The sequence below is a fragment of the Bufo gargarizans genome, chromosome 7, assembly GCF_014858855.1.
Source record: "Bufo gargarizans isolate SCDJY-AF-19 chromosome 7, ASM1485885v1, whole genome shotgun sequence".
Lineage (NCBI taxonomy): Eukaryota > Metazoa > Chordata > Amphibia > Anura > Bufonidae > Bufo > Bufo gargarizans.
The window spans coordinates 28351231-28367130 of record NC_058086.1 but is presented as its reverse complement, the minus strand read 5'-3'; the positions used below and the strand labels follow the sequence as shown (position 1 = coordinate 28367130).

At 44.3% G+C, this 15900-nt stretch overlaps 1 protein-coding gene across 3 annotated transcripts in view; it reads right to left on the bottom strand.

Moving 5' to 3' along the window:
- The window catches only part of FAF1 (Fas associated factor 1), a 265559-nt gene that overhangs the window by 21137 nt on the left and 228522 nt on the right, over positions 1-15900 (bottom strand). For all 3 annotated transcript variants that reach the window (XM_044300816.1, XM_044300817.1, XM_044300818.1), the window contains 2 exons: positions 1120-1200; positions 947-1024 (listed from right to left, as the gene is read on the bottom strand). In XM_044300816.1, the coding sequence (XP_044156751.1) occupies positions 947-1024; positions 1120-1200 (159 nt within the window). The remainder of the gene's footprint in view (positions 1-946; positions 1025-1119; positions 1201-15900) is intronic.

Sequence of the window (15900 nt, the reverse complement as noted above, 5' to 3'; positions counted from 1 at the left end):
ACGCGGGGTAAGTATATTCAATGTGAGGGGCCCGGCATATGGGGGAGCTTTTTATAGTCTTGGATAATCCCTTTAAGTCCAATAAGCTTGCAAAACCCATTTTTTGCAACTTTTTGAAGCCAGAATTTTGGTGTACAAGGCTTAATAAATCGCCCCATAGTCCTCTCTACCTAAAAGAAGATAAACCTTTCATATCTACAGGACAAGATGGACGGTACAAGACATCTAATTTATACCTACATGAAAAACGTGCAACCAGGGAAGATCTCTCCTCTAACCCCAAAAAACTGGGTACTCAAGGGCTGTCCCATTTGACTCTTTCCATTGCAGAGATGGAACTAAGCACTGTCCACTGGACAGAGAATAAATGTTAGACCGGTGAAGGTTTGACCACTGTCGAAGTTACATAACCATAGAGCTTCGTCTTCTCTGATAGTCCTATAGCGTTTGCATGGACAGGGAGTGCATATGCTCAACTGCCACTCCACCCAAATAAGGTATGCAGAACCACTATTCTTATGAACAAAAATGCAAAAGGAGTCGTCCTGGGCTAGCAAAAAAAATTAATCAAAAAGTTGCCTTTTTTCCACAAAACATTCTTGGAGATTCAATGGGATTGGACCTCAAAAAACATTCATCACCCAACCACAGGAGAGGTGATTATTGGGGGGATCTGACCATTAGAACCCCCACATTGCCTGCTTGAATGGAGCACTCTACCAATCCATTCAAAGTTTATGGGACTGATGGAGCGGAAAACTGCATGTGTGACCACCGCTCCGCAGAAGAGGTGACGGCGCACATTATCCATCTTTATTGCTGGATACTGGAAAATCTCACGTTCCAACCCCCTACAACGGCTGGGTCTTTCCTCAATACTGGTGTGGATAGCTGATCAACGTTTTTTGTGGGCTGACCCCTTTGCGCTTTAAGAACAGATTATTACCTCTCTTTCCTGCTCCTGTTCTTTCCGGATCTGCTCCAGCCGGGACTGTTCAGCCATTTCTCTCTCCTGAGCTTCCCTCTGTGACAGGAGGAATGAATAGCAGTTGTTCAGATGTCTTTATGAAGGAGGCATTCTTGACATCATGAAACTCATTTGTAGATGTGGGCACTCACCTTGGCTCGGTCAGCTTCGAGGGACAGACGATAAGCTTCATCTTGCTCTCGTTTCACATTTTCTCTAGCTTCTCGCTCATCCTAAGAGAAAAAATAAATAAAAATACAGTAAGAACGACCACCCGGAGATGTATATAGTAGTACACAGCAATTACATGTAATAAATTCTAGGGTACATGGACAGAGCTTGTCTTAATAAGACAATTTCTTTAAGATACTAATTCAACATTAAGGTTGTTCAGCGTTTATTTTACAGGGGTACCCGTCAAGGTTTGCATGGACTGGTCATGTGCGGCTCTGCAGCCACTGACTGGCCTCAGCGGTGAGGTGTCCCCAAGTGGAGTGGGACCCAGCAGTGATGTGCTGCTTGGAGACACATCACCACTGAGGCCAGTCATTGGCTGCCCCCGCACACATTACCCCATCCATGCAGAGAGAGAGAGAGGGCCAGTGAGCTGGGACAGAGCAGCGGGGAGCCGGTGAGTATGGATTTTTCCCCAGGTACAGAAGGCTGGGGTGCACATTATTACTCCTTTAATGTTGGGTCTAAGTAAGCTTATAGTGACTTTACATAGTGACATGTCTAAACGAATTGCTTGGAGTTTTTGCTACATTTTACAATATTGTATTTATCATTATTTAAAGTCATAAAGGTATAATCAAAATAAATAAAAAAGCAACCTAATAAATCCCTCACCGATGCTTACTGGGCACCTACTGGTCTCTGCTTCTTAGCCCTTCTCAACCCACAGGAAATGCTCCCAGTAGGGATCCAGTAATCATCAGAATGATGGTGGCAAGGGATCGTTTATTTTTTATGTTGTTATGCCAGTTTGACACTTAAAAAATATTGACAACCCCTTTAAAAGAGAATCTGTCACCAATGACCGCCCTATCCTGTCGTTCTCACTGCTTCTCTTTTGTTGAGCTGATGCTCCGTTCCAGAGTTAGGATATTTTTTCTTAATATGCAAATTAGGCCTTCTGTTGCACTGAGGGTGTCACTGTTGCACTTGTTGCACCCGAGCTCCACTCATTTCTGTAGCGAGCCTCTCCCACGCTGCTTTGATTGACAGGGCCAGGCAGTGGCAAAGTAGCGAGGGAGGGGCTGGCCATAGAAAAGAGTGGAGTTTGGGTGCGACAAGAGCAACAGTGACACCCTCGTTGCACCAAAGGCCTAATTTGCATATAATAAAATTGAGTCTCAGATGGACAAAAGAAAAAGAGTGTTAATCAGGTGAATCTCAGCTATGTGTCTATGCAAACAGCTGGATGGGGTGGTCGCTGGGGACAGATTCCCTTTAAGACATTTTTCTTTTTTAGAGGGAAGATCCCGAAAAGGCAGTTTTTCAATGAACATTTTACCCTCGTTAACCTCTCCTAAGCCTGCATTGAATTCTCATTAGTGAACTAACGACTAAACAAAATTATGAAGCCTGTCCGATAACTGTTCAGTACAATGAAGCAAATTTTTAACGTATTTATTCAATTTTTTATTCATTTGTTCCAAACTAAACCATCAGAAAGAGCAACATAATCCAATATGTAAGGACTCTATACATTTTATGCTATTAAAATTTTTAGTTTTTTTCCCTTATTTTTCAGCACGGGCTTTGTTATTTTTTAAGCTTTTTTTTTTTTAATAATTCAATATCTGTAAAATCTTATACTACAGAATTTATGTGAAAAAGTTGAAAACTGTAAATCTGAGCCAAGTATAAACGTAGGTGTCCCTTCTTCGTTGGACAGAACTACGGCAGGGATTTTCAGACTTGCTGATTAGATGGACACCGCTTCCAATGTTGTATGTAACGCTGATCAGGATAACACCACAATTAGGTATTCTTCACCAGTGTCACATACGAGCGTGTATTGGTACAGTTGTCGCTGTCGGATAGATCATGTCCCACTGCTAGCCCCAGCTTACTCCTTGCTGGGAGTTGTTAGTAACAAAGGCCCTGTGGATTTCTTCCATTTAATTAAACGTGGAATCTGTGGCTCCCCTGCATGGCAGCGGAACTGCTACATGGCTCTCGCTGCGGGCCCCGTCTCCAAGCCCTCAGAATTAATCTGAGAAGGGGGAAGTGCGTAATGACTAAAACAGAGTGTGAGATATATACACTGTATACTTCTCCGACGGGTTTCAGTTTTGTTCAACAGTTCAAGATCTCGTTTAATGAGATCATGTGAATATATTGTTAATGCGACCCACGGAGCTGGCTGCTGTTAGGTAAAAAATAGGGGAACAACATGTAGAGAGAGAGAAAAAAAAACGGAAAATAATGAGCAATAATAGCTATGTTTTTAAATAAAACTACAAAAGTAATGTCGCACCTCCTCACACATTTGCCCATGTAACTATTCTGTGCTGGAGGCGAGGAGCAAAAATTGTATTCACTGGAAGAGTCAGATGATCCAGACCTTATTATATCAGGTCTTATTTTGGGAGTTTAATATTTTTATTAGGATTATTATGAATATATTTGTATTTTTTTGTAAACATTTTTATAGATAACTAAATAAACAACAGGCACATATACAGCACATTAAAATCTACACGCACCAAACATTTTTCATTTTCTCGTACGTTCTGCACATCGGCTACCAATTACTTTACAAGCTGACTGGATACGGACTTATAGACACACTAGGGGCATTTTTATTTTTTTTCTTATATATATTTTTTTTCTTATATATATTTTTTTTCTTATATATATTTTTATTTTTGGCTGAAAAGCATTTTTTGCAATAGGGTTTTATTAAAAATGTTGCTTTGTTTGACTTCTGCAAGTGTCTCACAGTACACAGGAGCCTGCAGGATGCCGTTATGTGCTAAACCCATCAGACTGGCTTGGGTCTCCAGCCCCTCCTTCGTTTCTCAAGAATGATATTCTAAGATGATGAACGAGATCGTTCAAGAGAGAGAAACTTGGAGACTCGAGCCGTCAGATTTCACTGCGAATGGCATTCTGCACGTCGCGGTGTACTGTGTGTGAAACCTAGAACGTGCAGAAGCCAAACGGTGCAACATGTTTAATAAAATACTACAGCAAAAAATGCAATGTGTGATTTTTGTATAGCTGGGATGCTAGAAAATACGGTAGGTTGAGGACTTGAAGCCTGTACCCGATTGCTGAAGAGATGGTGCTTTTTTTTAACTATATTACATATATTGGTTGCTATGGCTACGAGTGTACCAAGAAAACATAGATTTTTTTTGTAAACTAAGGGGAGATGCAATCAAAAACTAAGTCAGACCAGCACTCCTTTAAAGAATAAATGTGCAGGTGAATGCTGCCATGGGCAAACAAAGACTTGGAGGCACATTTATTAAGACCGGCGTTTTAGACCCAGCGCTGACGGAGGTTCCGCCGAAGTTACAAAGACGTGCAGGCCTCTTTGCAGATCCTCAGCCAGTGCTAAATGCTGTCTTACATTTAGACCTTTTTCTACGAATGAAACATGCGTAGGAAATGGTAAATGAGACAGGCCTCCCGGCCCGTCCCCTTCCCCGCCACTTTTTTAGACCTGGCGTAAGCAGGGAAAAGTCGCAGACTGCAGCGCAAACAGTCTGCACCTGAAATACGCCTAATATATATAATAAATGACCCCCTATAAGCAGCAGGAGAGGTAAGTGGCATAGTGTAGGTTCCCAATCTGAAGAGGTCTCCTTGGCAGAGGAGTTTAATTAAAATGTGCTCTAAGAACCTCAAATGTCCATCACAGTCAATATGGCAGTAAAACATTACAAAACAATACATAGATTCAGTGTCTGCATAACGCAGTGTGCTGCTGTATGTAGTGTTTGCATTTGTATTCGTTTAGGCACAAAGTTAAACGGGTGTTTCGGGATCCGCATATTGGTGGTCGAACCTCAGATAAGCCATCATTATCAGGTCAGTGGGGGTCGGACTATCAGCACCCTTTCTGCTTCGAGGAGCAGCGGAGTTGGTGCAAGCAGGGCAGCCTCTTCGGTTTGTCTCCCTGATTGCTGTATATGTAGTAGCAGCGGCGCAGTGTACTACACTACACGACGAAGACAATACACTGCACTGCCAGGGCTCGTTCAAACAGCTGATCAGTGCCCATAGTCAGGCCCCCACTGACCTGATATTGATGGCCTATCGGAAGACAGACCTGCTGATGCGGATTCCGGACTCCTTTAAGGACAGTGCTGGGGTGGTATACAGGATGCTACGCTGTCCGGACAAGGAAATTGATAGAAATTGAAAATACTGTGAAAATATGGAATACGTTGAAACCACGTTCCTTCTTGGACAGGGATCAGCAACCCTCGGCACTCCGGCTGTAGTGAAACTACAATTTCATGCATGAGCCACTCATTTTTATTATCATAGTTCTTAGAAGAGCAGAGCAAGCATGCATGCTGGGAGTTGTAGTTTCACAACAGCTGGAGGGTAGGAGGCTGCCTATGCCGGTTTTAGGATATCAACCTTTACTGTTGGCCAGAAGTTACAAATCTAATAACACATGGAGAAACTTTACTGAAGACTGAACTACCCATTTTGAAGACACAAAAGCTCCTCATCTGAATATTTTAGTAGGCAGAGCTTTCAACATACTGCACTTTTCTCCATTTTTTTTATTTTAAACACCTGTCAACAGATTTGCACCTGTTACATGTGCACTTGGCAGCTGAAGGCATCCATGTTGGCCCCACATTCATATGTGTCCGCACTGCTGAGAAAAATGATGTTTTAATATATGCAAATGAACCTCTAGGAGCAACGGGGGCGTTGTCATTACACCTAGGGGCTCTGCTCTCTCTGCAACTTCCGTGTCTTCTGCACTTTGATTGACAGGACTAGGCAGTGAAAAAGTCATCACACCTCGTCCTGTCAAAGTGCAGAGGGCACAGCAGTTGCAGAGAGAGCAGAGCCCCTAGGTGTAACATCAGCGCCCCCGTTGCTCTTAGAGGCTCATTTGCTTAAATTACAATGCGGGCACATATGAACATGGGACCAACACAGATGTCTTCAGCTGCTAAGTGCATATGTAACAGGTCAGCCAGTGTCATAGGTACAAAACTGCTGACAGATGCTCTTTAATTTCTTATGCAACAAGATGCTCTTTTACAAAGTGTTCTAGGCTGGGAAATCGAGCCTTCTCCCCGTATTAATTTGTAGGTTCAATGTATCTTCACGTGGTCTTATTTCTGTACGGATTTCTATGTGGAATCTGCTTCTCATTGTTGTCAATGGGAAATCTGCACCGCGTGTCTTCTTGGCGTGGTCCGTGTGTGGAAACCGGGTGTCCGACTCCGCACACCAGATAAGCCCCACTGAATGGAGCCAAATCCGCAGACTGATCCACAGCATGCACACTGGGAAACTGCGGCAAAAATCCGAGGGACTCTATGGATTTCATACCGCGGATTCCGGGTCAATTACACATTGGACTTTTCCGATGTGCCTTTTTAACATAGGACCATATCTTTAGCATCTCTTCGGCAGTATAAATGAGAAACTTAGCGGAAGTGATCGAACGTTTATTCCATAAAGCTGCAAGGTTGTCGCCCCCGGAGGATGCAGATGCCGAAATTCTTACAAATAAATTACAATTTTTCCCATTCTTTTAACGTTGGCGGCTTTTAACTTTTATTTAAAGGTCAATGAAGTCTCAGTTATTTTTGCATTTCTTCCACTTCAAGCAATAAGTGAAAAAAAACCTGCACGTGTTAAGAGGAATATTATGTGTATACAAGTAATTCACAATAAATCTTCTCTCGGCAAAGCTGCCCCGAGCTGATCCCCATCATTCACTGCTCTGCGCAGTACAATTTATTTCTAACAAATGGCACAGTTAGCAGAATACTAGTAATAAAAGTAATATCTTCCCTATCCGCATCCTCTTATCCTCAGATCTTGGAGCGCTTTACACAGTAATGAATACATCTTCTCAGTTATTACGGCTCCACATTCTGTTTACCTCTGCTGGATGAAAGGCTTTGCAGGTTCCCTGGGATTTGAATCTGTGACCTTCTGGCTGTTAAGATGTTATGGGAACTTCACCCACCTGTCTGGCATTTAGTATAAAATGCAATAACTACTTTCTGCTTACAGTAAAGGAAAGACGAGAGGAGAAATCGATGTACTGTCAGCGTGCCGGGGCCACAGCACTTTATTGTGAGCAGATAACGGTTTTCGGAGCGGGCGGATGCAGGATGCACCACTTCAGTGCTGTGGACCTTTCGCCTCGGAAAGCTAATACAATTCTGTGGCTATGCGTAAAACTTCTATGGCATATGGAGGAGTACCGCTTCTACGTGTGCATTTTTTTTGAGTGGGGGGGGGGGCCCTTCTTAGTCAAGAATCTTACAGCATGCATCACAAATAATATTCTTGGAGGAGAGTGTCTAAAGCAGTGTTTCCCAACCAGTGTGCCTCTAGCTGTTGCAAAACTACAACTCCCAGCATGCCCGGACAGCCTTTGGTTGTGCGGGCATGCTGGGAGTTGTAGTTTTGCAACAGCTGGAGGCACACTGGTTGGGAAACACTGGTCTAAAGGACGGCGGCCTGTGTGTGGTCGACCCTATGCGGACCACCGATCTGCTAGAATTACCCTTCTATAATTTTATATGGATAAAATGGTATAGTAGAGATAACATAGAATGGCATGACTCCATGTGCCCTTGGGGTCAGTAATGTCCAGATTGTGATTTTAAAGGAATTCTACGTACCACCCCCCAAATTTACGTCGCCCTCTTTCAGAATCAAGCCTGCATGTGTGTAGATGTGTGGGTGCATTTTGTAAACTTGTCTATACACTTCACCAATCAGTGCCATATTGAATATACTAGTATGATATATAGTAAAATTAGGCTACTGCATTCCAAGAATACCGAGCACCAGAATATCAGATGCTGCAATCAACCAGACCCCACACACTTCGTAGTGATCGGTGCCTAATATGCAAAAAAATAAATAAAAAAATAAATCGGGTAATTTACGGATATCCAGCATGGGGCTATTTTGGTTGCATGATGGATCATCAGGTCTTCTTGGCTATAAAGTGCGGTATTAAGTGTGCACAGTGCCGGATAATTGGTAGCGGTTGTGCCCAGTCCCATCTACTAAAAAGAGACTGAGGCGCAAGGAGCTGCCGTACCTGGCATGGTTGCCACAAAAAGTACAGGGCACAGCACTTGTTCTTTCAGTCTGGTGATGGGGTGGGGAGGTCAAATACTATCCAGGATTATCTCAACATTCAGCCATTAGTCATTAACCCGCCTACCCTTTAATGATAAGGAAACGATTCTGCTCATTCTGTCCCAGTGTATACAGCAAAGCTGAAAGCATGAAATATCGGCTTAATGTGATTGATCTATTGGCCAGTGAGAAAACTGTAATATCTCACGATGACTTAAATCTTTTTTTTTTGTGGGGGGGGGGGGGATTCTTTATTTTCAGATTTTCATACAAATACACGTTAGCATGATGACTGGTGTTACAAAAAAGAACTACAACAAATCATCACATTGTATAGAAATCCACAAATATGGTCTTGTCAGACATTCCATGTCTCTATTGCTCACAGTGAGATGCATAGCGGTGGAGTATGAGAAAAAGCGACTAAACAAATTAAAGGGGGGGGGGGGGGATAAAGAAGAGAAAGAAAGGTTAGAGGGACGTGGGAAGAAGTTAAAGGGGTGGGGGGGGGGGGGGTAGATTATGTGCTTCGAATGCAACGGCCAGTGGTGGCTGCCATCGACCCACAATGCGTTCTAGTTTAAAGGGGTATTCCCATCTTAGACAATGGAGGCATATCGCTATGCCCCCATTGTCTGGGACTCGCACCTATATCAAGAACGGAGCAGGTAGCGCTGTGGCTGGAGGACCCCAGATTTCCCAGGGTCCATCCACCACCAAGCGCTAATCTCCAGCCTCTCCGCTTGCCCATGCTCCCATTCATTTCTATGGGGCAGACGGCAATAGCGCTCGGCTATTTTCAGCGGCCCCAAAGAAATGAATTGAGGGCGGCTGTGCATTCGCAGTGTGCCCTCCTTCACTTTCAGGGCTTTGTTCTCGATATAGATGCGGGACCCGCACCTATAAGACAAAGGGGGCATATCCTAGCGATATGCCCCATTGTCTAAGATGAGAAAACCCCTTTAAGCCCCGCTGTCTTCCAAAGACTTCCAAGGTTGCCATATTTTTAGAAATCTATCGTGGCTCCTATTGTTCCAGCTTGTCATTTCTTAAAATTGGCATATCTAGTTCACTTTCGCCTTCCATTCTTGTACTGAGGGTGTGTCGAGCCAGTGTAGGGGTATGATGGCTTTGGAAGCTGAAATAAGGTGCCTTACTAGGTTTCGCTTTGACGGGAGGTAAGGGCTGGCTGGTTTGGAAAGGACTACCATTTCTATTGTGATCATGAAGTCCGGAGCTGTTACCTTTTTTTATCACTGCATTTATCCCCTCCCAGTATGATGTAATTAAGGGGCACGTCCACCAAATGTGGGATAGCGAGCCTACTCCTCCTCCACATCTCCAGCACCGCTGGTCAGGAGATAGCCCTCTTTTGAAGAGGAACTCAGGAGTTCTGTACCACTTGGAGAGCAATTTGAAATGGTTTTCCTGGAGTAGTACACATGATGAGAAACCATGCGAGGATGCCAGGAGTTTTTTGGTTTCCAGTTCTGCAAGAACTATATTTAGCTCTCTTTCCCGTTCTCATAGGTATGATGGTTTTTGTGTCTCACCCCAACCTCCCACCATGGGGTAGAGCGCCAAGATTTTCCTTTGTTTGGGTAGTGGTGACAGTGTTAACTTCTCGAAGTCGGTCAGACGTCTCCAAAATGTTTCTCTCTCTTTCACCTCACCGCACACAGCTTTAATGTGTGTTCTTGTTAGGAAGAAACCTGAGGATTGTTTTATTTGATTGGGTATCTTGTCAATTATTGAGGATTCTATATCAGGAGTTAATTCTCCAACTCTGGCGAGTGATAAGGATGCCCAGACCTCAGGTATGTCATCTCTGGTGTGCTCAAATAGATCTGGGATGAGACTTGCGGGCATTAAGGGGGATGGAACAGGGGCCAGGTCTTTGCTCAACTCTCTCCAGGTCTCTTGTATCCCCTTCTAAGTCTTTGCTTTTATTTACCATATTTTTCAAAAGTGGGGGAAAAATAGCAGTGCGTCTTATGGGGGCGAATGCTGCATGCATTTTTCCGAATTTTCAATGATACGTCGCGCCACGACTCAGCGTGGCGGGTGTATCAGCTGAGCGGGAGGAGGGGCTGGGGGCCGGCATTTTCTGCTTTTTAGAATGACAGCGGGACTTGTGCAGTGACTGCATTCTACTACATGGGCCCCGCTCACTGTATATAATCTTATCTATATTTGTAGGCATTTTTAATATAGTTAAGGGTAATCAGCACCTGTATACTTACAAGCGCTCGTAGCAGAGAGGAGCGAAGAGGCAGGCCGGGAGGATGGGCGCTGGCAGCGTGAGTCACTACGTCACGCGCCTGCGCCACCCACTTTATGAATGAAGCAGGCGGCGTGGGCGCATGATGCAGTGACTCTCGCTGCCAGCGCCCGTCCTCCCGGCCTGCCTCCTCCCTCCTCTCTGCTCTGCAGGCGCTGATTACCCTGAACTTTTATATATACTTTTATATATATTTTATATATTAACAATGCCTACAATTATAGATAAGATTATATACAGTGAGCGGGGCCTGTGTAGTAGAATACAGTCACTGCACGGGCCCCGCTGTCATTATAAAACCAGATGCGACCCCCACCCCCTGTATTGGGAGTCATTCACACCGCAGGGACACTATTATGGGGGGGGGGGGGGGATCTGTGGATGACGCATAGCATAAGATGCTATATATGTGTCATCCACAGATCCCCATAACAGTGCCATCCAGAGACCCCAATAAGAGCCATCCAAAGATCCCCCATAACAGTGTGTCACCCACAGATCCCCCCATAACAGTGTGTCACCCACAGATCCCCCCATAACAGTGTGTCACCCACAGATCCCCCCATAACAGTGTGTCACCCACAGATCCCCCATAACAGTGTGTCACCCACAGATCCCCCATAACAGTGTGTCACCCACAGATCCCCCATAACAGTGTGTCACCCACAGATCCCCCATAACAGTGTGTCACCCACAGATCCCCCATAACAGTGTGTCACCCACAGATCCCCCATAACAGTGTGTCACCCACAGATCCCCCATAACAGTGTGTCACCCACAGATCCCCCATAACAGTGTGTCACCCACAGATCCCCCATAACAGAGTGTCGCCCAGAGATCCCCCATAACAGTGTGTCACCCACAGATCCCCCATAACAGTGTGTCACCCACAGATCCCCCATAACAGTGTGTCACCCACAGATCCCCCATAACAGTGTGTCACCCACAGATCCCCCATAACAGTGTGTCACCCACAGATCCCCCATAACAGTGTGTCACCCACAGATCCCCCATAACAGTGTGTCACCCACAGATCCCCCATAACAGTGTGTCACCCACAGATCCCCCATAACAGTGTCACCCACAGATCCCCCATAACAGTGTGTCACCCACAGATCCCCCATAACAGTGTGTCACCCACAGATCCCCCATAACAGTGTCACCCACAGATCCCCCATAACAGTGTGTCACCCACAGATCCCCCATAACAGTGTGTCACCCACAGATCCCCCATAACAGTGTGTCACCCACAGATCCCCCATAACAGTGTGTCACCCACAGATCCCCCATAACAGTGTCACCCACAGATCCCCCATAACAGTGTCACCCACAGATCCCCCATAACAGTGTCACCCACAGATCCCCCATAACAGTGTCACCCACAGATCCCCCATAACAGTGTCACCCACAGATCCCCCATAACAGTGTCACCCACAGATCCCCATAAGTGTCACCCACAGATGCCCCATAACAGTGTCACCCACAGATCCCCCATAACAGTGTCACCCACAGATCCCCCATAACAGTGTCACCCACAGATCCCCCATAAAAGTGTCACCCACAGATCCCCCATAACAGTGTCACCCACAGATCCCCCATAACAGTGTCACCCACAGATCCCCCATAACAGTGTCCTCAACAGATCCATCATAATTGTGTCATCCACAGACCACCATTAGTTCAAAACCCACCAAAAGCACACCTTTTGGTTCAAATTTTTTTTCTTCTTATTTTCCTCCTCAAAAACCTAGGTGCGTCTTATAGGGCGAAAAATATGGTATATGTTTTTATCTGGCAGCCATAAGTGGCTTTGAAGGGATGAACCTACACTGTATTCGCATATTGCTTTGACGTCCGGTTGTTTTTTGGGGTCTACTAACTCTAGCCATCTATTCAGTTGTATTGCTTAGTAATATCTGGCCGTGTCTGGGACTCCCAGACCTCCCTTTTCCCTATGCCTAGCCAGGATATTGTGTGAGATTCGGGGTCTCCTTCCATTCCACAGAAACCTGGAGAACATCCTCCTAATATCAATAAATAATTATTTTGGCAAATGTAATGGTGTCATTTGTAATAAATATAGGACAAGGTTTGACTCAATTATTAGGGGAACAGATAGGGAAATCTGTCACAAAGACCATGATCGCCGAACAGTGTGCTGTCTTTCCTGGCGCTAGAGTTCGACACATCGCGGATCGGGTTGACAGATTACTGGGAGGGGCTGGAGAAGATCCAGCGGTCATGGTCCATATCGGAACCAATGACAAAGTTAGGGGTAGGTGGAGAGTCCTTAAAAATGATTTCAGGGATTTAGGTCAAAAGCTGAGGGCAAGGACCTCAAAGGTAGTATTTTCCGAAATACTACCTGTACCACGGGCCACACAAGAGAGGCAGCGGGAGATTAGGGAAATTAACAAGTGGCTCAAGAACTGGTGTAGGAATGAGGGGTTTGGGTTCCTGGAGAACTGGGCCGACTTCTCTATCGGCTACAGGCTCTATCGTAGGGACGGGCTGCACCTCAATGGGGAAGGGGCAGCTGTGCTGGGGAGAAAGATGGCTAGAAGGTTGGAGGAGTGTTTAAACTAGGGACTGGGGGGAGGGTAATTATGTTATAGAATGGGAAGATAGTGCAGCTAGAGACCGGGGGCAAGGTAGTGAGACTGGGGGAGGAATGGAAGGAGGGACTAGAACAGCTCAGAAGGAAAGGTATAGGGTAAAAAATATACATAAACCTCTTAATTGTATGTATACTAATGCCAGAAGCCTGACTAATAAAACTGGTGAACTGGAATTAGTGATGCCTGAGGAGGACTATGACATAGTGGGAATAACTGAGACATGGCTGGATGATAGCTATGACTGGGCAGTTAATGTACAAGGTTACAGTCTGTTTAGAAAGGATCGTCAAAACCGGAGAAGGGGAGGGGTCTGCCTTTATGTAAAGTCCTGTCTAAAGCCCACAGTCCGAGAAGATATAAGTGAGGGACATGAACATGTGGAGTCACTGTGGGTAGAGATACATGGCGCTAAAAACAATAATAAATTACTAATAGGAGTTTACTATAAACCACCTAATATACCAGAGTCCACAGAAAATCTACTACTAAACGAGACAGACGAGGCGGCAAATCATAATGAGGTGGTTGTTATGGGGACTTCAACTACCCAGATATAGACTGGGAAACTCAAACTTGTATATCTCATAAAGGAAACAGGTTCTTGGCAATAACCAAAGACAATTACCTTTCCCAACTGGTTCAGGACCCGACTAGAGGGACGGCCATACTGGACTTAGTACTAACCAATAGACCTGACAGAACAACAGACGTGCAGGTCGGGGGACACCTGGCAAATAGTGACCACAAAGTAATAACCTTCCAATTATCATTCAAAAGAGCGTTTCTACAGGGAGGAACAAAAATACCAAACTTCAAAAAAAAAGCTAAATTTAGCCAACTAAGAGAGGCCATAGGCCTAACTAACTGGAAAAAAATCCTCAAAAATAATAATACAGCCACAAAATGGGATATCTTTAAAAGCATCCTAAAATCTCATTGTGAGAGGTACATACCGTATGGGAATATAAGGTTAAGGAACAAAAAGAAACCAATGTGGATAAACAGAACTGTAAAGAAAGCAATAAATGACAAAAAGAAAGCATATAAAACACTAAAACAGGAAGGTAGCGAGGAAGCACTGAAAAAAGTAGGAAAAAAATAGAACATGTAAAAAACAAATAAAAGCGGCCAAACTAGAGACCGAGAGATTAATTGCCAAAGAGAGTAAAACTAACCCTAAAATGTTCTTCAATTATATAAATGTTAAAAAGTATAGATCTGAAGGTGTCGGCCCGTTAAAGAGTAATGAGGGGGGAGTCGCAGAGAACGATGAGGAGAAAGCAAAGCTGTTAAATATTTTTTTCTCCAATGTATTCACTGAGGAAAATAAACTGTCAGATGACATGCAGAATGTTGAAATAAATTCCCCATTAAAAGTGTCCTGTCTGACCCAGGAAGAAGTACATCAGCGACTTAAAAAGATTAAAATAGACAAATCGCCAGGACCGGATGGCATACACCCCCGTATCCTAAGAGAATTAAGTAATGTCATAGCCAGACCCTTATTTCTGATATTTCCAGATTCTATACTGACAGGGAATGTCCCACAGGATTGGCGCATGGCAAATGTGGTGCCATTATTCAAAAAGGGTCCAAAAACAGAGCCTGGAAACTATAGGCCGGTAAGTTTAACATCTGTTGTGGGTAAACTGTTTGAAGGTTTTCTGAGAGATGCTATCTTAGAGCATCTTAACGGAAATAAGCAAATAACGCCATATCAGCATGGCTTCATGAGGGATCGGTCATGTCAAACAAATTTAATCAGTTTCTATGAGGAGGTAAGTTCTAGACTTGACAGCGGCGAATCAATGGATGTCGTATATCTGGACTTCTCCAAAGCATCTGACTCTGTACCACATAAAAAGGTTAGTATATAAAATGAGAATGCTCGGACTGGGAGAAAACATCTGTATGTGGGTAAGTAACTGGCTCAATGATAGAAAACAGAGGGTGGTTATTAACGGTACACACTCAGATTGGGTCACTGTCACTAGTGGAGTACCTCAGGGGTCAGTGCTGGAGGGGTCACCGTCACTAGTGGGGTACCACAGGGGTATTGGGCCCTATGCTCTTCAATATATTTATTAATGATCTTGTAGAAGGCTTGCATAGTAAAATATCAATTTTCGCAGATGACACCAAACTGTGTAAAGTAATTAACACAGAAGAGGACAGTATACTGTATATATACTACAGAGGACAGTATACTGTATATATACTACAGAGGACAGTGTACTGTATATATATACTACAGAGGACAGTATACTACTACAGAGGGATCTGGATAGATTGGAGGCTTGGGCAGATAAGTGGCAGATGAGGTTTAAGGGTCCATTCACACGTCCGTTTTTTCTTTCCTGATCTGTTCCGTTTTTTGCGGAACAGATCAGGACCAGATCTGGACCAGATCCGCAAAAAACGGATGACATACGGAAACATTTTCAGGAACAACGGATCCGCAAAAAACTGACCAAAAATCGGGATATAGGAAAATACTGACGTGTGAATGTAGCCTAACACTGACAAATGTAAAGTTATGCACATGGGAAGGAATAATGCAAGTCATCCGTACATACTAAATGATAAAACACTCGGTAACACTGACATGGAAAAAGATCTAGGAATTTTAATAAACGGCAAACTAAGCTATAGAAACCAGTGTCAGGCAGCTGCTGCCAAGGCCAATAAGATAATGGGTTGCATCAAAAGGGGCA